The sequence below is a fragment of the Vombatus ursinus genome, unplaced genomic scaffold (assembly GCF_900497805.2).
Source record: "Vombatus ursinus unplaced genomic scaffold, bare-nosed wombat genome assembly UNPS02014807.1, whole genome shotgun sequence".
NCBI lineage: Eukaryota > Metazoa > Chordata > Mammalia > Diprotodontia > Vombatidae > Vombatus > Vombatus ursinus.
The window spans coordinates 6,599,177-6,621,554 of record NW_020954585.1 but is presented as its reverse complement, the minus strand read 5'-3'; the positions used below and the strand labels follow the sequence as shown (position 1 = coordinate 6,621,554).

Genomic DNA, 22,378 nt, shown 5'->3' with positions numbered 1-22,378 from the left:
TTACACAGTAATATTCCATTACCTTCATATGCCACAGTTTGTTCAGCTATTCCCTCACTGTCTCAAGGCAATCTAAGGCCTCTTGTACCTTGTATTATAGTTCTTTCCCCATCTTACCCCTGCTTGTTTCCCTGTTGGAAGTTTTATTTTTCTTTACCATACTACGTATGTTCAACCTGTTTGTCCATTTCAGGGAACAGTGAGGTTCATATTTGTTGCCCAGTCCTCTCACCCCATCTATGTTTATATACGCTTTTTATTCCTCCCACTTATAAGATACAGCAAGTTCTACCCTTTTCTTTTTCCTTTCTAGACTCCTATATGCCTCTTTTTAGCCTCCACTTTCTTTCCTTTCTTTAAACCTTCAGAATAGCCTACTCCCAGGACCTCTGTTGTTCTTATTAATGCCTTCAATCCCTTTGAAGATATGAAAGTTCTGAAGGGATGCTTGTTTCTTGTCCCCCATTAGAACGTTAGCTCTATCTCATCATGCAAATCCTTCCAAGTTCTCAAATAAATTTACCTTTCTGGGTTCTTCTGGACTCTTGTGCTTATATTTCAGAGTTCCTATTCAGCTTTGGCCTTTTCACCAGAAATAGCTCAGTGGATAGAGCACTGGCCCTAGATGCAGGAAGACCTGAGTTCAAATCCGACCTCAGACATATAACACTTATTAGCAGTGTGACCCTTGGCAAGTCATTTAACTCCATTGCCTAACCAAAAAAACCCCAAAAAACAAACAAACAAAAAAAACAAAGCAAAAAAACCAGAAATACCTGAAAACCCTCTATTCTATTAAAAATCCATTTTCCCCTATCAGATTATACTCAGCTTTGCAAGATAAGTTTTCTTTGGTTATAAGTCTGTCTCTTTTGCCTTTTTGAGTATTATATTCCAAGATCTCATTGATATTAGAAGATGCCAGGTCTTATGAAACTCTGACTTTGATACTTGAACTGCTTCTTTTTGGATGCCTGTAGTATTTTTTCTTTGATATGGGATCTCTGGATTTTGGTTATAATGTCCCTAGGACTTTTCCTTTTGGAGTTCCTTTTAGAAAGTAATCAGTGGAATTTTTTCTTTGTTTTGCTTCCTGGTTCTGATAGATATAGGAAATTTTCATTTATGATTTTTTTAAATCTAGTGTTCCAGGCTTTTTTAACCATTAGTTTCAGGCAGACTAGTGATTCTTAAGTTATCTTTCTTGATCTGTTTTTTGGGTCAGTTGTTTTTTGATATCTGATATCTTATATTTTCTTCTATTTTTTTCAGTCTTTAGACTTTGGTCTAATTTTTCTTGCTGTCTCATGGATTCGTTGATTATAGACAAGGAAACTATAGCCTAGAGGCATGAAATGCCTCTTAGACAATGTCCTAGCAAAAATGGAAAACTATAGTGATCGGCTCTTTTGCATTAGCCCTTTTTTAAAGGATTTCTAACCCTCTCCAGATAAATCCATAAATCCATAGTCACCAGCTACAAACAACCCAGATCTTGGACTGTCATTAACATTTATAGTTCAGATGATGAAATGGAGGGACCTGTTTATAAATCAGTTTAAAGGCAGCCATGTCATTGTCTTTTGGGGTTTCTGCTCTGGATGATTTGATATTTTTTTTTCTTTCAGAGATTGACTTTTGGCTTTGCCTTACACAACTGCTGCTTATGTCATAAAGTGGGAGCCACAGGGCTGGGGAAGGAGAAAGTGGGGGTACTAGTCAGGTGGACCCAAGCCTTCAGTGCTTCTCATTTTTCATAGGCTCATAGATCTATAGTGGAAGGGACCACAGAGGCTTAGACCGACCCCTTCATTTTATACATAAGGAAACTGAGTCCCAGGGAGGTTAGATGAATTGCCCTAAGTCACATGGGTGGTAATCATCAGGTGGGGTTTGAATTTAGGGCTTTGGACTCCAGAGTCAGGGGTTTTTTCTTATATGTACCATAATCCCATTCTGTTCTCTGAAGAAAAGATTTGTGGGTTGGGAGTAAGGGACAAAGAGGACTATCATATGGGAAAGAGCCATTCTCCAGGCTGTATTCTTGACTTTCCACCTTGTATTTGTACTCTACCTACCACGTTGCTTTTCAGCTCCCTTTTATACCTTGTCTTTCCCCATTGGAATGTAAGCTCCTCGAGGGCAGAGAAGACCAGGTTTTTTGTTTTTGTTTTGTTTTGTTCTTTCCTTGTTTGTATTTGTAGTCTCTGTGCTTAGCACAGTTTCTGGCACATAGTAAGGGGGTTTTTTTTTGTTTTGTTTTGTTTTTTAATTTTTAGTAACAAATTCTCTCCTTCACTTTATCCTTCCCCCACCCATTGAAAAGGCAAGAAATATGATACCAATTGTACATATGAAGTCAAATGCAAAACATATTTTTGCATTAGCTATGTTCTGAGGGAAAACAAAGCAAGAAAAATAAAGAAAGGAAAAAATATGCTTCAGTCTATAGTTTGAGTCCATCAGTTCTCTAACTGGAGGTGGATGGCATTTTTTATCATAAGTCCTGTAGAGTTATAGTGCATCATTGTATTAATCAGAATTAGTAAGTCTTTTATAGTTGATTATCTTTAGAATATTGCTGTTACTGTGTATATTGTTCTGGGTTCTTCTCACCTCACTTTGAATCAGTTCATGTAAGTCTTCTCAGGTTTTTCTGAACCATCCCCTCCATCATTTCTGACAGCACAGTAGTATTCCAATTTATTCATACACTATAACTTGTTTAGCTATTCCCCAGCTAATGAGTATCGCTTCAGTTTCCAATTCTTTGCCACCACAAAATATTATGTGCAATATTTTTGTACAAATAGATCATTTTCCTTTTTCTTTGAACTTCCTAAATAACTCCATTACTTAGGAAGACCTAGTAGTGGCATTACTGGGTTAAAGTATATTTATACTCTTTGGACGTAGTTCTAAATTGTTCTCTGGAATGATTGGACCAGTTCACAGCTCCACAAACAGTGCGTTAGTGTCCTTATTTTCCCATATCCCTTCCAGCATTTGTTATTTTCCTTTTCTGTCGTCTCAGCCGATCTGATAGGTGTGAGGTGGTACCTGAAAGTTGCTTTAATTTGCAGTTCTCTAATTCTTAGTGATTTAGAACATTTTTCATATGGCTGTTGATAGCATTGATTCCTTCCTCTGAAAACTGCCTGTACATAAGTTTTTAATAAATGTTTGTTGACTTGCTTGGTTTAGTACAGTTTTCAGGGATTCCTACCATTTCTTTCCTCCAGAGCTTTAACTTCATTTTTTATCTCATTTCTTCTTTTAGTTATTCATGTAGTCCCTCTGGAAAATCCATTTTTTTCTTTGACTCTGTGTTTGCAGTTGCTGTGGAGTTACTCCTTCCTTTGGGGATTTCTAGATTTGCAATAAATTTTTATTACTTATCTCCAGCTTTAGTTTCTGAATTGGGCCTTTGTGCCCTTTGTTGTACTTTTGGATTGGGTGGTTGAACGTGCTTGGTCTCTACCCTGAATCACCTGGGTTCTTGTGCAGATCTCCAACTCCCAAGATTAGGCCTCACTGGATCTTTTTTTTTTTTATTCTGAACTTAAGAAATAAAACAAGCATTTCCAGAACATAGTAGAATAGAAAAAAAGATGATTGACCATGAAACTGCAAATCTGTTATGTACAACTTGCTGTTCCTTTTAAATATATATAATAAAATATCGTGTAACTTCCTTTTTTCTTTTTCTTCCGCCCCCCCTTCCAGTCCTGGAGATGGCTATTATTACACACAAATGTGTGTGTGTGTGTGTGTGTGTGTGTGTGTAAAACCATTCTATATATACTTCTATTTATCAATATTTTCTCTGGATGCAGATAGCATCTTCTTTCATATGTCCTTTATAATTAATTTAAATATAATGCTCAAAATGACTTAGTTACTCAAAGTTATTCTTAAAACAATATTGTTGTTCCTGTGTACAAGGTTCTCTTGATTGTGCTCATTTTGTTCTTCATGATTTCATGTCAGTCTATCCATGTTTTTCTAAGATCATTGAACTCATCATTTCTTATAGCACTGTAGTATTCCATCATGATCATATACCATAACTTGTTCAGCCATTCCCCAATTGATGGACATTCCCACAATTTCCAGTTCTTTGCCATCACAAAGATCACTGAATCTTTGAGGTTAAGAATTCTGGGCCTTCTGTATCCCAAAGAGATCATAAAAATGGGAGAAGGACCCACATGTACAAAAATATTTATAGCAGCTCTTTTGTGGTAGCAAAGAATTGGAAATTGTAATGGAATTACAATTACAATGGAATTGTAATGGAATATTATTATTTCATAAGAAATGATGAGCAGACTGGGAAGTAAGGTACAGGGAAATAATACAGGCAATGGGGTATAGAAATCTATTTATAGATAGAAGGGGAAGGGGATAAGAGAAGGGGGGGAGATAGAAGGGAGTGCAGATTAGGGTATGGAGTATTCAGAATGCATGCCATCTTGGGATAGGAGAAGGGACGAGATGGGGAGAAAATTTGGAATTCAAAATCTTGTGGAAGTGAGTGTTGAAAACTAAAAATAAATAAACTAATAGAGAAGACAACTATCAACAAGAGGATGGATTTAAGCTTGGCATGAGGGAGACAGTGCAAAGACAAGGTGAAGTGTAAAATGTCTAATCAGTTATTCTGGAAACTAATTCATTCTTAGATGGTCGTAAGTATCAAATTCCTAGCATGATATAACAATAGTACTGCTTTTTATTTGTTCTATCAAATATGTGCTTTTCAGTTTTTTATCTATAGTATTTCTTTTGTGCATGGGAAATAAATATGTGTCTCATACCAGAGTCATATTAATAAAAAAAAGAAAGAAAGAAAAGAAATGATGAGCAGGCAGATTTCAGAAAAACCTGGAAAGACTTAAATGAACTAATGCTGAGTGAATTAAGCAGAATCAAGAGAACACTGTACATAGTAACAGCAACATTGTGCGATGACCAACTTTGATAGAGTTAGCTCCTCCCAGTGATGCAGTGATCTAAGACAATTCCAAAAGAATAAAACTGGAAATGCTATCCACATCCAGACAAAGAACTATGGAGTCTGGATGCAGATCAAAGCATACAATTTTCTTTTTTTTTTTTCTTTCTTGTGGTTATTCCCTTTGGTTCTGATTCTTCTTTATGACATGACTAATGTTGTAATATGTTTAATATGATTGTACATATATTACCTATATCATATTGCATGCCATCTTGTGGAGGGAGAGGGGAAAATTTAGAACTCAAAATCTTAGAAAAGTGAATGTTCAAAACTAAAAATAAGTAAATACATTAAAAAAAAAAAAAGAAGAATTCTGGACCTTCAGGGCTCTTTGTGACATCTTGAAACAGAGTGTTAGGGACATTTTGCATCTTTAGTTGTGTTGAGAGGCAACCATTCACTGGCCAGCAGGTCCGATCCCTCTTTTCTCTTGCCTTTGAGCTTTTGGCTTTTTTAAAGTTCTGGCATGGAAGAAGTCACTGTAGTTTCTCATTGGATTTCTTGATCATTATTTGAACTTGTATGAATTTCAGAGTTATTCTGGAACCTGAATAGCCTGCTTCCTGTTTAAGCAGTCATCTTGGCCAGAAAAGCCCATTACATTTACAGACATGTCTTAATTATTAAGTTTTTTCTTTATATTAGGTTTAAATTTTCTTCTTTGAAGCATTCCTCCATTGCTCCATCCACTGGGGCCAGGCAAAGTAAGTTTAATCCTTTTTGTATACAGCCTTTCAGATATTTGAGGGCAACTTAAATCTTTTCTTCAAGGTTAGCATTTCCATTTTTTTTTCACCTGATGCTGCTCTGTTATTCAATTCTTTTACCATTCTGGTTGCAATTCTGTGTACCTGCTTCCTTTCATTAGTGTTCTTCCTAAATTTGTGGTATCCTGAATTGAACACATTGTTTTGGATATGGTCTGACCAGGAAAAAGGGTATCAGATCCTCACTTCTTTCATTCTACACACTACTGGGCAGCTAGGTGGCGCAATGAATAGAGCACCAGCCCTGGAGTCAGGAGGACCTGAGTTCAAGTCCAGCCTAGGGCACTTGACACTTACTAGCTGTGTGACCCTAGGCAAGTCACTTAACCCCATTGCCTCGCCAAAAAAACAAAAACAAAAGCATTCTGCACACTACTTCCGATAATGTGATCTAAGATTTTACTAGCTTTTTCATTAGTAATTGTAAGATAGTTGCTCTGTCTTACACACATTGAGTGTGCAATACAGTGGAAAATTCCAAACTTTTTTCGTATACCGCCATGCCTCCTTCGTTTTTTAATCCAATTGTCAATCTTTATATTTATCCTTATTAAATTTTATCTCTTCCACTTTGGCCAGTTGTTCTCTCTTATCATGAAGTTTGGGAATCCTAACTCTGTCATACACATTGTTAGCATTTTCTCTCTCCTAGCTTTATGTCATCTGAAAATTTTACAGATTTACCACCTGTGCCTTCAAGTCACTAAAAAAATGTTGAATAGCACAAGACTAGCCCTCTCCTAGAGACCTCCTTAAGAATGGACACGAGGGAAGCAGATAGGTAGCGCAGTAGATAGAGCACTGGCCCTGGAGTCAGGAGGCCCTGAGTTCAAATTTGGTCTCAGACCAGACACTTGACACTAGCTGTGTGACCCTGGGCATGTCACTTAACCCAATTGCCTCACCAAAAAAAAAAAAAAGGAATGGATACCAGGCCACTGAAGACTATTCTATGTGTCTGGACATTCATCCAGTTTAGAAAACTCCTAACTGTATTATCCTCTAACCCACAATTCTCCAAACCTGTGTGTTTCTCTAGACTGAATTTACACATATATTTTTACGTACCTTCTTAACCATTTTCCAGGTGTATATATATGTAACTTCTGCCTCAGACTAATGTTATAACCTTTAAATGAGTACTACGTGTATGTATGGTTCGGTTTTAAACTCACATCCTTAGCATCTTGGAACTTTATTATAGCTATTTTCCATTTCTCAATAACATTTTAAAATCCACTGATGTTTCCCGTCAGCACTGATTCCACCATTTTGAATGTCTACTTTTCCTCATATTACTATTCATCCGATCATATGACACAATACCAAAGCCAACTAGCAGTCTTGTCATATGCTTATATAGTGTATCACGTTTATGTTTACCTATATAAATGTCTTCATCTAGACCCAAACTATGTCTGCATCCTACTGAAACACTGGGATGTAGTGGATTACTTTTGAATAAACATAAAGATCCATAAACTGATTCATAAAAGTGCTCAGCACAGTGCCTAGCATATGGTAGGCACTTAATAAATGTTCATTGATGGATTTTTTAGGAATCAGCATTTTAAAAAAAAAAATCCATATCACTTTACCTTTCTGGACCTTCAATTCCTCATGTGAAAAATAAGAATATGGTACTAAATCAGGACTTGACAGACTATAGCCCAGAGGCCATGTCTGGCCCACCACCTATTTTTGCCTGCCTGGAGCTAAGAATTTGGTTTTTTTTACATTTTAAAAGTTAAATTCAGCAAAACTTTATCATAAAATGTAAAAACATTCTTAGCTTGTGGGCCGTTAAAAAACAGGCGGCAGGTCAAATTTGTCCTGTGACTGTACAAAAACAGGCAGAGGGCTAGCTTTGGCCCACAGAATCTAGTTTGCCAACCCCTAAACTAAATAATCTCTAAGGACTCTTCAAGCTCTAATATTTTATAATTCTAAGAGTAAATGTTGGTTGACCAGTTACTATAATGTAAAAGAAAATAGAATATTTATAACAAGTATTAATGTTTGTTCTTTCTGTAGATTTCCAGACTAGTGAATGAAGTCTACCACTTATACAATCGGCACCAGTATCCATTTGTTGTTCTTAACATTTCTGTTGATTCTGGTAAGTTCTAATGTCTGTCAATTCTGGTTTTTTCCATTTTGTACCCATTACTGTTGCCTTGGTTCCGGCTCTTACCTTTAATGCTGCAATAGCCTCCTATTCCTGGTTTTATCTTCCCCATTCCCCAATCCATTCTACATCTTATTGAAAGATTACTCTTCCTAAAAATCCCACTCCTAATCCTTCCCTCTCACGTTCAGAAATTCAGTTCACTTTTATTTAGCCAATATTAATTATACTTCCTGTTTTTGGCACCATGTTAAGTACCGGGAGAGACACAGACAAATAAAACATGGTGCAGGCACTCAAGGATTTTACTTCTTAGTAGGAGAGATGAGGCAAATAAAAAAATAACTAAAATACAAACTGGAATCCAACAGCTCCAATTAACATGTTATGAAGGAGGGACCGATTACTTCTGGGAGATCAGTGAAGGCTTCCTGTTTGTTGAATAGAGGAGGTGGCATTTGAACTGGGCCTGGAGAGACAGGAAGAGTTCATTCCAGACATAGAAAGCAGTGCGGAAAAAAACCAAACAAATAGTAAACTATTCAATAGCTTCCCATTGCTTACCAAATAAAGTTCAAATTACTTAGTTTGTTGTTCAAGAACCTTTGCTATATGGGCCAAAGCTACTTTTCTAGCCTAATTTCACACTAGACCCCACCTTATACCCTGTGTTCCAACCACAAACTGGATTACTAAATTTCTTGAGCCTACCTTGCAATTTTCTTTCTCTGAGCCATTGCCTTCTCCTTCCCCCCAACTGTATTTCCATCTTTTGAAATCCTTCCAGTTTTTTAGGACCTTTACACTCCTCTCCATTTCTTTCTACTCCACTCCTAATTAGAATTGATCCTTTCTTCCTTTCAACCACGAAATGCTTTTCATATACCTTTCTTATGGCATTTATATTCTTTGTTATACTATAGTTGTTTGTGTATTTGCTATATCCTTTTTTCATCTGCCCTCACACTCCCAAATTATAAGCTCCTTCAGGACAAGGACCCTATCTTACTTGTCTTTGTCTCCCCATAGTGCCTCATGCCATGGCATATTCATAGCAGAAAATGAATGAGTATTTGTTTAATTGAATTGAAGTCCTTTAAAACTTGGACCATATTACTCCATTGTCCCGACCCGCGGGACATCAACGGAGGTCCGGACCTGTAAAAGAAGGAGGGGAGCAGGGGACACAGGAAATGGAGACAAGACAGGCTTTCTGATCAAGTCTCGTTTATTGAAGGCAAGCTCAGGGTAGTTATACACACAGTAAGAGGGAGTGGGGGAGTTCCACCAACGGTATAGGGGCGGGGTATTCCAGGAAGAGATACAGCTTTGTCCGTAATCTGTTCTTATCACAAGGACCACCAAGGGTATAGGGGCGGGGTATTCCAGGAAGAGATACAGCTTTGTCCATAATTTGTTCTTATCACAAGGAGGCCTTGACAACTGCAACCTAGTAATTTTCCAGAGGTCATACTGGGCCTGTGGTCCCTTACACTCCATTAAGAAAAAAATGAAATGATATAGCTATAATATGAATGGAAACAACTTACTGTACAACCATGACCACTTTAAAACTAAGTTAATTATCTTTTTAGGGAAAAGGTGGCTTTTTAATGTTGTAGCCAAAGGGGAAGCAAGAATGTGCAATGAGGTTTTTAGAGGTAACATGCTCTCCCCGGCTCTTAGGAAGTGACCTCTTTGCCTATTTCTGTATTATTTGTAGTAGAGTTGTAAAGTTAAAAGTTTGTATCTTTTGGCCATTCTTAACTGATAAAATGGAGAAATATGACTCCTCTCATTGTTAAAATTTAATTAAAAGTGTAATAAATTCCTTTTTGTTTTGTTTTTAGAGTGTGTGGATATCAATGTAACCCCAGACAAAAGACAAATTTTATTACAGGAAGAGAAGCTTTTGTTGGCAGTGATAAAGACATCTATGATAGGAATGTTTGACAGTAGTGTTAACAAACTTAGTGTCAACCAGAAGCCAGTTTTAGACATTGAAGGTAAGAAAATGATAACTGTATTTTTTAAAATGCTGTTAAAATTTTTACCTATTCTGACATGCTCCTTATTGTTCCGAAGGTAAAGTAGCTCTGTCACAGGATCAAAATTATCCTTTTTTAATGCATGAGTTAGTTGGATTTTATAATATATAGGTATATATTGGACACAAGTTACCTTAAATGTAATATGTATGGCTACCTCTGCCCACAGATCGTCAGAGACAAGGAGAGCCAGTTGTGTTCATAGAAGTAGAAGCTGAGGTTTTCAAACAAAGGATGATGTTTCCTGAGCAATAAAATCTAGCTTGAGTACATGTAAGCAGAGTTTATTGTTGTAATCAAATAAGATTTAGACAAAGCTAACCTGGCACACATTTATTGATATAACTAATTATTATTTTACAAAGTGGTAATTAGGCATAAATGGAAAGCCATTCACTATAATTAGCATGATTTCTTAAATAGTGTTAGTCTAGATATTTCTGGAATCAGTTGGGGGAGAGTGCTCCTGAAAGAAAAATGATACAAAGAGAAGAAGTTATGAGTCCCTAAATCCTCCCTTTTAGGGAGAAAAGCTAGCTATTGCTTCTTTACCTCTATCAAGTTTGGTCTTAGGGGTCTGAACTACACCTGGCAACCAAGGCTCTCTTTTTTTAAATTATGGCCAAACACTGTTAAATCCTCTTATTTCCAAGGAGGAGTCCCTGAAATGGTTTTCTCTTCATGTTTGTTTTAGGTAATTTATTAAAGATGTGTTCAACAGAGATGGAAAAACCCCCTCCAGAAAAGGAGAAGAATCTCATCTCACCACATACTAAAGGAGAAGAGAAAAGAACATTAACTATTGCCAGATTACGGGAAGCATTTTCTCTTCATCATACAGTAGAGCACAATTCTCAGAATCTGAAAACTCGTAAACAACCACAAGATTCTCCAAGACAGAGAAATCTTTGGTCATTTTGCAGCACTCCAAGTCCTGTAAACTCCCTCAAACCAATCGCTGGCGAAGAGTGCAGCAGTCAGGAGGAGATGCTGGAGCCAAACCCACACAGACACAGCAGTATGAATCCAAAGCCAGTAGACAGTGACAAAGATTCGGGACACAGTAGCACTTCCACACAGTCTGATGCAGGTCTCAGCACCCCAGAGAGGGGTACACATGTTGGCAGGGAATGTGTCACGAGTTCGCTTGAGGAAGGTTACACATTTTCAGAAGAAAGTGTTGAACCTTTTAAGAAATCACCAGAAACTGACAGTCAATTTTCAGTCACAGAATGTAGTTTGGAAGAAAAAGGTATTGAGAATGACTTCAGAAATTTGCCTCAGCCAAGCAATAACTCACCACCAAAAGGGAAGCGATTTAAAAAGGAGGTGGCTTCTTTAAATTTCAGTGTTCCCTCAAAGGTGATGAATTCTGAGGACTGTTCAGTATCACAGGTGGATGTAGCTATTAAAGTTACTAAAAAAGAGGTGCCTCTTAACTTCTCCATGAGTTCTTTAACTAAACGGCTGCAGCAGCTGCAGCAGCAGGAGCAACAAAGGGTAAAAGCACAGAATTATAGAAGATTTAGGGCAAAGATAAGCCCTGGAGAAAATCAGGCTGCAGAAGATGAACTAAGAAAAGAAATAAGGTATTTTTTGCCGTAATTGTGTTTTCCTATAACCCACTTGAGAGCAAAACAAATTGAGTAACATATGTTATGTTGTCACATATATATATAGAAAAATTAAGGTATTGATGCTAACTATTATTACAGTTCTGTTCAAATCCATTTAGCTCATAGCCATTTGAGATTTAAGTGACCTTTTAAGTCCTTGGAGCTGGATTCTTTTCCATTCTTCTGAGAATTCATCCATTCTCATGGCATCTCCTCTGTATCTCTATGTTAATAATGGGCCCCATATCAATAGGTATAGCCTTATCCTTTCACATAAGCTCTGGTATCGCTACCTCCTGGACATTCCCATTTTAATATCTCGCCCACCATTTTAACTTATCTTAAAATCCTTCCTCCCATCTTACATTCTGTATATGGACAGATTGTTCTCCACCCTCAATCTTATTTAGATCCTACCCATTCTTAAAACTCAAATTAAGACCCACCTCCTTCCAAGAGTTTCTTGGTCTTCTCTGAACTCATATATTTATTTACCTGTCAGACCTTTCAACTTAAATGTTATACTATTACCTCAAATGTGACTTACTTCTCTGCCTTCTCCCTACTAATGACTTCTTCTCTTTAGGGTGCTAATTTTCTCCCAGCTAACCAGGCCCAAGACCTTTAAGTCATCTTTAACTTTCATTTTTTTCTTGCTTTGCTCTTTTAGCTACATATCAAATCACTTTTGCTGTACTTCCTTCATGTTAAAGTCCTATGGCACCCTACTTCAAATTTTTTATCTCCTATCTGTTTCTGTTCTACTGTAGTAGATTCCTAATAGGTTTCCTTCCGTCTCTTTTTTTATTTTGAATTAGTGGATCTTCTGTTTCATTGCATAGAAAAATCTCCAACTTAGATTTAGCAAAAAGTCAGCATGTATTCAGAAACATAGTAGTTCCATTTCAACAACTTTTTTTTAGTGAAATCATATAATACACATACTTTATAAGGCAGAAACAGGTATTGAAGTAAATTTTTTACGGTTAATATGAGATATCTTTTAAAATGCCTAACAATACTTTAGCAGAGCAGATGCTCACATTGGTCATGTCTGAAAATATCTTTCTTGTTCTACCTCTGCCAAGAAGCAGGAAATACACTTTATCTTTATCTGGAATCATGGTTGGTCACTGCACTGATCAGAGCTAAGTCTTTCAAAGTTGTATATCTTAACAACATGTAAATTGGTCTTCTAGCTCTGCTTACTAAGCTCTGCATCAATTCATACTGTCTTCCTAGGTTTCTCTAAAATATTTCTTTCATCATTTCTTAATGACACAGTAATATTCCATATATTAATGTATCAATTTGTTCAGCATTCCCCAGTTGATGGACATTCCCTCAGTTTCCAGTTTAGGGCTACTACAAAAAGAATTGTTATAAAAAATGAGGCTTTTTCCTGTTTTGTTTTGTTTTGTTCTTTATCTGTTTGGGGCATAGGCCTAGTAAGGGTAGTGACTTTTGGGGCATTCCAGAGTAGCTAGACCAGTTCCTATGCTAGACCAGCAGTTCCTATGTTCCTCATAGGCCTTCCAACATTTGTCATTTTTCTTTTTTGTTAACTTTACCAGTCTGATGGGTATAAGATAGAATTTCAAAGTAGCACTAATTTACATTGTTCATTAATTTACATTTTTATTAGTGATTTGTAGCATTTTTCTTAACATGCTTTTCTTTTTTAATTTTGAGTTCCAGATTTTCTCCTTCCCTTCCACCCCTTTCCTACCCTCTCAGAAGGTAAACAAATGATGTCAATTATACATGTGAAATCATACAAAATATATTTCCATATTAACCATATTGCAAAACAAAACAAAAAAATAAAGTGAGAAAATTAGACTTCAATTTGTAGAGTTCCTCAGTTCTCTCTCTGAAGGTGGATAGCATTTTTTTTTTCATCATGAATCCTTTGGAATTGTCTTGGATCATTGTATTGATTAGAGTAGCCAAATCTTTCACAGTTGATCATCATTATAACATTGCTGTTACTGTGTATAATGATCTCCCAGTTCTTCTCACTTCACTTTGCATTACTTCATATAGATCTTGCCATGTTTTTCCAAAACCACTCCCTCATCATTTCTTATTGCACAGTAGTACTTCATCACAATCATATGTGACAACTTGTTCAGCCATTCCTCAATTGATGAGCATTCCCTCAGTTTCCAATTCTTTCCACCACAAAAAGCTACTATAAATATTTTTGTACATACAGGTCCTTTTTTTTTTCTTTGATCTATTTGGAGTAGTGGTATTCCTGAATCAAAGGGTACGCACAGTTTTATAGCCCTTTGGGCACAGTTCCAGATAGTTCTTCAGGATGGTTTGATCAGTTCACTATTTGACCAGTGGTTCATTAATGTACCTGATTTTCCTCATCCTCTCCAGCATTTGTCACTTCTGATAGGTGTGAGGGAGTACCTCAGAGTTGTTTTAATTTGCTTTTTTCTTTTTTTAAAAAATTTTAATCAATCAATTAATTAATTGTTAGTTTTTAACAGTCACTTCCACAAGATTTTGAGTTCCAAATTTTCTCCCCATCTTTCTTCTCCCTTCACCCCAAGACAGCGTACATTCTGACTACTTCTTCTCCTAATCTGCCCGCCCTTCTGTCACCCCCCCCCACACCTTCTTTCATCCCTTTCCCCTTCTATTTTCCTGTAGGGCAGGATAGATTTCTACACCCCTTTGCCTGTATATCTTATTTCCCAGTTTCATGTAAAAACAATTTTTAACATTTGTTTTTAAAACTTTAGGTTCCGAATTCTTTCCCTTCCTTCCTCCTCACCCACCCTCATTGAGAAGGCAAGCAATTCAACATAGGTTATACATGTATAGTCATGCAAAACACTTCCATAATAGTCATGTTGTGAAAGACTAACTATATTTCCCTCCATCCTTTCTTGCCCCCCCATTTTTTCTATTCTCTCCTTTGACCCTGTCCCTCCTCAAAAGTTTTTGCCTCCTCCCCCAATCTGCCCACCCTTCAATCATCCCCTTCTCCCTTATCCCCTTCCCCCTGTTCTCCTGTAGGGTAAGATAGAATTCCATACTCAATTGAGTGTGTATGTTATTCCCTCCTTAAGCCAAATCTGATGAGAGTTTTTTCTTTGTTGACAAAATATGGAATATTATAAGGTTATCACATTGCATTGATTTTGTCTTTCTTTTGGAGGACTTTCTGTTATTATTATTGCTGCCTCCTCATTTCTTTCCCTCTGTTAATTCATGTTGTATAGCACTGCTGGGTTAACCATTGTAAAACACCATGTTCATCACTCCTGTGCTCAAAAACCTTCAGTGACTTTCTATGACCAAGAAGATAAAGTCCATGCTCATTAATTTTGTATTAGGACCCTAGATAGTCTGGGCCTAATATACCATTTATAGCCTTGTTTCCCACTACTCCCTTCTACAAACCCTTCAAATTAACAAATTATTAAATCTGTCTATTTATTTTACTCCTGGAAAGACTTAGGCTTTCCCACCTCCATTTCTTTGATCATGCTGTTCCCTTTACCTTCTCCTCTTCTCTTCATTCTTGTTCTATTATGTTATTCTTGGTGTAACCTGAGTTCCTCTTCCATGAAACTTTTCCAGTATGCAGTGATTTCTGCTTTCTCAGAACTTGTAGTGCTAATGTCTTTACCACTTATTTGACAAATCATTAGATATTGCCCTATGACATTTCTTGGATTATTATCTAGTGGGGTTATCTTTTTGTATAAACGCAAAGCATCTCTCTACTGTTCCTTGGGGGACAGTGACTCTGGCTTATATTTATTCCTGTCCTCCATAGCACTTGGCATAGGGTCTTGTTCAGGATATATTTGTTAATCTGATTTTAATACATTATTTTAAACTCGAAACACAAAATTTTGCTTTAGTGGTGTTTTGTAGTATTCTCAATTTATTTCATCTTTCTCTACAACTGGATTATAAAGTACTTAAGGACAGGGAATATGTTTTATTATCACTGCTTCTCCACAGCACAGTGTATCCATAGTAGGCATTCAGGAAATACTTGGTTAAAAAAATACAGTGAAAAGGTACAATTAAGTCAGAGATTAGGAATTTTGTGGTATGGTTTACTCTTTTGTGAGTGTTTTCAGATTCATATTTTGAATTACAACTAAATCTGTTCACTCAGTTGATTTTTTTTTAAGGTGGGAGGGTGTTTTAAAATGCAAGACTAACATGTTCTCAATTTTCTATGTTCAGTAAAGATATGTTTGCAGAAATGGAGATCATTGGTCAATTTAACTTGGGGTTTATAATAACCAAGCTGAATGCAGATCTCTTCATAATTGATCAACATGCCACAGATGAGAAATACAACTTTGAAATGTTACAATTGCACACTGTTCTGCAAGGTCAAAGGCTAATAATGTAAGTTCACCAAAATTCTCAATAGACTGACTACAAGTGGTGTTGGCTCATATAGCTTAACAGCAATATTTCTTATGTGTTTGAATCAACTAGGCTATTCAGGTGTAATCCTATCTCTTTTACCCCCTTACTGCATACATATGTACCTGATTTGTTAGGAAGTTTAATATACACTTTTAAGTAATAAACTAATTTTGCTATTCAGAGATCTTATCCAATGGCTATTTAGAAAAGCTTTTGGATGAAAGAGAATTCGTTCAGCCCAAACGCTGAAAATTCAGTCTCTTGATCTTCAAATCTAACATGATGGATTATTCCTCTCCCAATTCCTAACTTTTTTCTTTTTAGGAGTTACCTTTCTCTGATTCTCGTATCAGGTAAAAAAATCTGTAACCAATAGTTTTACAAGATTTTTTTTTCATCAAGTATTCATGTTGCTTAATCTACAAGTCTGTTTTTAAGCAAAGTGATGCATTCAGATAATTTTTTCTTTAATACAAAATTAATGTATATGAGAGAGAAACTCAGGGTAATGATGGTAATGAAGGTATCCCACCTCTTGGCAGAGAGATGGTGGATTACACATATAGGACGTGGCATACATTGGCAGACTTGGCCAATCTGTTGCCTTGTGTTGTTTAATCATACTTCTTGGTTAACATAGAAGGGTTTTATGGGAGCAGACAGAGTTATTGGGAAGTAGCAATTTTTTTAAGTGTCAATAAACTGCCCCCCCCTTTTTTTGAAGAAATAAGCTTAGAACTAAATAGAAACATATCCTTTAGTATTTAAATGGGTCTATGATCTCATAGGGTAGGATCTGTATCATTTTTTTAAAAAGTCTGTTATTTATTGATCCCTTTTGTTATCATCCTCATTTCTGAATATATGCCTGCACACTCCCCTGCCCAGGGAGCTGTTACTTGTTTACAGAAATTTTTATGAGGAAACTGTTCCACTTTTGTATCTTCAGCTCTTAGCGCAATGTCTGGTGCATGGTAGGTACTTAACAAGTGTTTAGAAATTTGGTGGCTATGCATGTCTTGTTGGTTGGGTGTTCTCCATCAGTACAAGTAGAATGTCATCCATTCCTTTTCATACTATGTGGTTCTTGTCCATATTCTTCTATAGATCCTTCACAGAAGATCTACCCAGTGTGCTAGAGGTCTTCCTCTGAGCTTTTGTAAATTTTGTGGGTACCAGTTGCAGTCTACTTGAGGCTACTGTGTATATGTTGTTCAGATTCATTACTGAGACTTGGCATGTGATTTGTTTAAACAGCAGTCAGCTCTAGAGACAAATCTTACCATTTCCTTTTGGACAGTATTACTATATTTTTTCCTAAGCTACCAATGACATTGTTTTTATTAGCTGTGATAAAAGCATTTAGTATGTCATTTGTTATCCTTTATAATATAAAAAAGTACTTCCTGAAGCACTTCCTAAGAGTGACATTTAATTTCTTATTTTGTCATATTTTGCAAAAATATGATTTTGCTCAGTTTCACTTTGGATTGGCTTCTAAAATCATGAAGGCCAAATATCCTTAGTAATACTTTTCAATCAGAGGCAAAACAGGACAGGCAGTGTCAGTAGGATAGCAGAATTAGTTTTCTCTACAATTTCTTTTTCTCTAAGAATCCTTTGTGTCCAAGAATCTTTCTGACTCACCTTTTCTGCCTTGCTTGATTGTAGAGGAAGATACGGCCTCTTATATTAGAGCAAGCTAATATAATATCCAAAATATAATTCAGTGAAGTCATATGGGAGAACAAGAAAGCTACTGGATTGATGTTATGTTTTATTGCTGATAGTATAGGCACACAGCTTACTGGAGTGATGCACCGTTCTTTTGAATCCATTTCATTATATCTTAAAACTAAATGTTTGACTTAAAACTATGATTTGAACTTTTTCTGTTTTTCAGACCTCAGACTCTTAATTTAACTGCTATCAATGAAGCTATACTAATAGAAAATCTGGAAATATTTAGAAAGAATGGTTTTGATTTTGTCATTGATGAACTTGGTAAGTTTTTAACAAGGATCATGGAATCATATTTTCTGTTTTGAAGGGATTTTGAGTTATTTCATTCAACCATGTCATTTTATGGATGTAACTCTAACTCCAGAATTTTTTGAATATTTTCCTTTTATTCCTCAAGTATGTAACTATTTTTATTCATCACAAACAGCATGTAAAATTTAAATGTATTTTTAAAATCTGTTCTTAAATTTCTGTATTCTTTTAGCTCCAGTCACAGAAAGGGTTAAATTGATTTCCTTGCCAACTAGTAAAAATTGGACATTTGGACCACAAGACATAGATGAGATGATCTTCATGTTAAGTGATTGCCCTGGAGTCATGTGCAGACCCTCTCGAGTTAGACAAATGTTTGCCTCAAGGGCATGTAGGAAATCTGTAAGTAATGAAGAAGAAAACCTATTTTGTTCCAGGTTTGATGAGATTTAATAGCTTTGTTGTGTTTTAAAATGAAATTTGGTGGCTAAGCATATCTTATTTTTATTATAGCAAAAAACTGTTATAAAGTGAGATCAGTTAAATAATGACAGTGTTATATTTTGCCTCTCTTGCTTGTTGGTGAGTGGCATATTTGACTAGATTATAACATGCAGTTGGATGAGCTTGAGTTCAATTGAATTGAATTAGTCTATGAGTGATATCTGTTTAGGACAGGCACTGCAAAACCAGGAGTGGGAGAATGGGCTGGCTTGTACTTGGGAAATTGCGTAGTGCTTGCTTCCTGCTCCCAAAGCCCATTTTTTAAACACTAATATTTTCCTAGTAAAGCTCCACAGTATGGAATAGCATTTTCTTAGAGGAATCAAAATTAAAAGTGACCGAAAGGGTAATGAAGAATATATAGTGGATATCTTTAAGATGTAGCATGTTATTGATGATAACATGTTTTAGAAGTCACATAAAATTCTTTTTAGTGGGGCAGTTAGGTGGCGCAGTGGATAGAGCACTGGCTCTGGAGTCAGGAGGACTTGAGTTGAAATTTGGCCTCAGACACATAACACTCATTAGCTGTGTGATTCTGGGCATGTCACTTATCCCCAATTGCCTTACCAAAAAAAAAAATTTCTTTTTAGATGTATGTGACTATAAATGGAGATGTACTGGTTGTGCAGCCAAGGAAAAAAAAGTTAGTAGATGGGACAGCCCAAGTGTTAAATTAAGTGGGTATCCATGAAATATTAAGTAACCTAGGGAAAGGGCTATGTTGTTTTGGCTAGATCTCTTGGAAGGTCTCTAGAAGGATGTGGACGTGGAATATACAGGCTGATAAGGCACAGATGGATTGTAATCTATACTGGTAGAATACCTATGCCATTGAGAATGTGTATCCACTGAAGTTTTATTCTTGCCAAAGTCAGAGAAGGTGACTGGGTTACAATGTTTTCAGTCATGCTAATGGTCATTTCTCAGGAAGGATTTGAGATGAAGTTTCTGTTATTTTGGCTTGTGGTAGACAAGGGGGAGAGCAAATGGTGTGTATGAAGCTGTGTGAAATCAGTGGTGTATAGTCTTAATATCAGAAATGCTTAAAAGTCCTCTATTCCTTTAAAAATACATTTTTTCCTCTCAGATTTTACTTAGTCTTGCAGGTTAAGCAGTTCTTACTTGTAAATAATTTTGTCTTTTGGGGAAAAAAATACATATTCCAAGATTTTCCCTTCTGTTTAGTAGAAGCTACTTGATCTCATGTGATCCTGATTGGTTTTTTTGATATTTGAACTCTTTTTGAGTACTTGCAGTGTATTTTCCTGTGCCTAGAAGCTATAGATTTTGGCTATGACATGTCTTGGAGTTTTCATTTTGGGTTGTTTTTTTTTTTTTCAAGAGTTAACCCATTCATTTCTTTTCTTTCCACTTTACCCTCTGGTTCTAATTCTGAGCAGTTTTGTTGATAGTTTTAAGAGAGACCAATGATTCTTAAGTTATCTGTCCTTGACCTATTTTCTAGGTTAGTTCTTTTTGCTGTCTGTTTTTGTTTTTTGTGGTTTTTTTTGTTTTGTTTTGTTTTTGGAGGCAGTGGGGGTTAAGTGACTTGCCCAGGGTCACACAGCTAGCTAGTAAGTGTCAGAGGCCAGATTTGAACTCAGGTCGTCCTGACTCCAGGGCCAGTGCTCTGTCCCCTGCACCACCTAACTGCCCCCAGTTAGTTCTTTTTGATAGTAGATACCTCACATTTTATATTTTTTCTGTTTTTGACTATTCTAGTATTTCTTCTTGTCTCCTGGAATCATTAAATTCTTTTTGCTACATTATAATTTTTAGGAAATTCACTATTTGGGTATGGCTTTCCACCTTGTATTCTAAACTACTTATTCTCCATCTAATTCTTTCCTCCAGATCTTTTATTTCACTTATAATTCCATTTTTTATCTCTTACTTCATTTCTTCTAGGTCCTCTTATTGGTTCTTGTGGCTAAGCCATTTCTTTTTTTCTCTGAAGCTCTGCTTGTAATTGTTATGGAGTTACTCTCTCCTTCTGGATTTCTTGACCCATCATATTTCTTCATACTGTTTGGTATCTTCTCTTTACTCAAGGCTCCACACTTTCTTACAATCTTAAATAGGCTGGTCAGGCCCTGTTTGGTCCTGATCTTGATTTCCTGTGACCTCTTACCTCCTCCTCTGGAGTGTCTGTATGCTCAAAGTATTGATAGGTTTCATTGTCCCTGGTCAGAGCTCTCTACTCTTCTTGCCTCCATGGGGTGTCTCCAGTCAGGGTTCTTCTGGTTTCTCCCAGTTCCCCTAGAATATCCCCGGTCTTCTGTCCTTTCTAATGTTTCTCCACGCAGGGCACTATTGGGATACTTCAGTGCATCCAGTGCCCCAACTGGGAAAGTTCCAGGAGAGCTGGAACTCTTGCTTCCCCCTTGGCTAACAAGCTTCCTGAGATTTTCTTGGTAGGGCCACAACTGAGCTTCCCTGAGCTCTGACCTGTTTGCTTGTGCTGATGTTGGCTTTTCTGGCAAGAGCTTCTGGTTCTTTTTTGTACAGTTGTGGCCTGAATGGAGGAGATTCCTGAGAGATTTTTCTTTGTATTTCTTGGTCATTGTTTAATATGATGTCTTTTTTAGATCATTGCTAGAGTAAAATGGGAAGAGCTAGGCTCCTTTGAGACTCTTCATAATAGCCATCTAAACTGGAAATGTTTTGTGTTTTGTTTTTTTTTTTTGAATCAGGGATTTTAGGAGATTTTTTAAAGGGAGAATGCTGGGTTTGTCATCAGATAGCTTCAGTTCAGTGTCTTTCTCTACTGCTTACTAATGGTGTGACAAATCACTGAACTTCTTTGGGCCTAAGTTTTCTCTTCTGTAAAATAAAGGCACTCTTCTAGCGTCAAATCTATCCATCTCTACAATCCTCTCTTCTCCAGTGTCTCTTCTGAGATCCAAGACTGCATTATACCTAAAGTACCATTTGCCATTTTCAAGCCAAGAATTAGTCAATCAGAGAACAAGCATTTAATTGCTTGCTATTTGCCAGCGCTCTGCTAGGTTGCTGGGGTGCCAGGTACTGTACTAAGTGCTTTTTACAAATATTATCTCCTCACAACAAATGATCCTCACAACAACCCTGGGAGATATTATTATCATCCTCATTCTACAGTTAAGGAAACTAAGGCAAACAGAGGTTTAGGTGACTTGCCCAGAGTCACACAGCTGGTAGGTGCTTGAGACCGGATTTAAACTGAAGTCTTCCCAACTTCAGACCGAGTACTCTTTCTGTTGCATCACTTATATATATGAGAAGTGGTGGCCAGGGAAGGGAGCTTTAATATAGATAGTCAGAGGGATAATAAGTAGAGACGTAGGGCAGTAGGTTGTCCATAATCCAGGCTAATATTGATTTGATTATTCTTTCCCAATCAAGACAGAGAAAGTACAATCCAGGTGAGGGTGCAGGGACATAGATAAATACTGCAGCACAGCATGTGGTGAAATGCCCATGCTCACTAGGTCCTGGCATCCTGGTAGATATCTAGATGTGTTGAAGCATGATCTAGGACCAGCTAGGTACAGAGGACTGAGGTGAGGATTGACTTCCTCTCCAATCCAAGTAGCTCCATCCCAGGACGAGTCCCAGAGTGGAATAGAGTAATTTCTTCAGGGTGGAGCAGTGAAGGAAAAGAGGTATCAAGGTCTCTGAAAGTCCTGGTGCAGAGGGTCATTCTTCATAAAGAGAGGCAAGTAGTGCCAGGGCAGATGGCAAGATTCCAGAGCAGATCAGAGCAGTTTTATTGGAGTATGCTGTGTGCACAGTAAAATGGTAGGTCATCCTTAGAGGTTTGTTGATCATCAGCAAACACAGGGATGACTTTAAGTTTTATTATAATACTGAGCTCTTCATATGCTTAGACTTTTTTCGTA

General features: G+C 36.8%; 1 protein-coding gene across 1 annotated transcript in view; it reads left to right on the top strand.

Annotated features, from left to right (window-relative positions):
• Positions 1-22,378, top strand: part of PMS2 (PMS1 homolog 2, mismatch repair system component) — a 37,744-nt gene that overhangs the window by 13,908 nt on the left and 1,458 nt on the right. The window contains exons 9-14 of the mRNA XM_027874740.1: positions 7,822-7,906; positions 9,766-9,921; positions 10,658-11,552; positions 15,804-15,971; positions 17,899-17,999; positions 18,223-18,392. Coding sequence (XP_027730541.1) covers positions 7,822-7,906; positions 9,766-9,921; positions 10,658-11,552; positions 15,804-15,971; positions 17,899-17,999; positions 18,223-18,392 — 1,575 coding nt within the window. The remainder of the gene's footprint in view (positions 1-7,821; positions 7,907-9,765; positions 9,922-10,657; positions 11,553-15,803; positions 15,972-17,898; positions 18,000-18,222; positions 18,393-22,378) is intronic.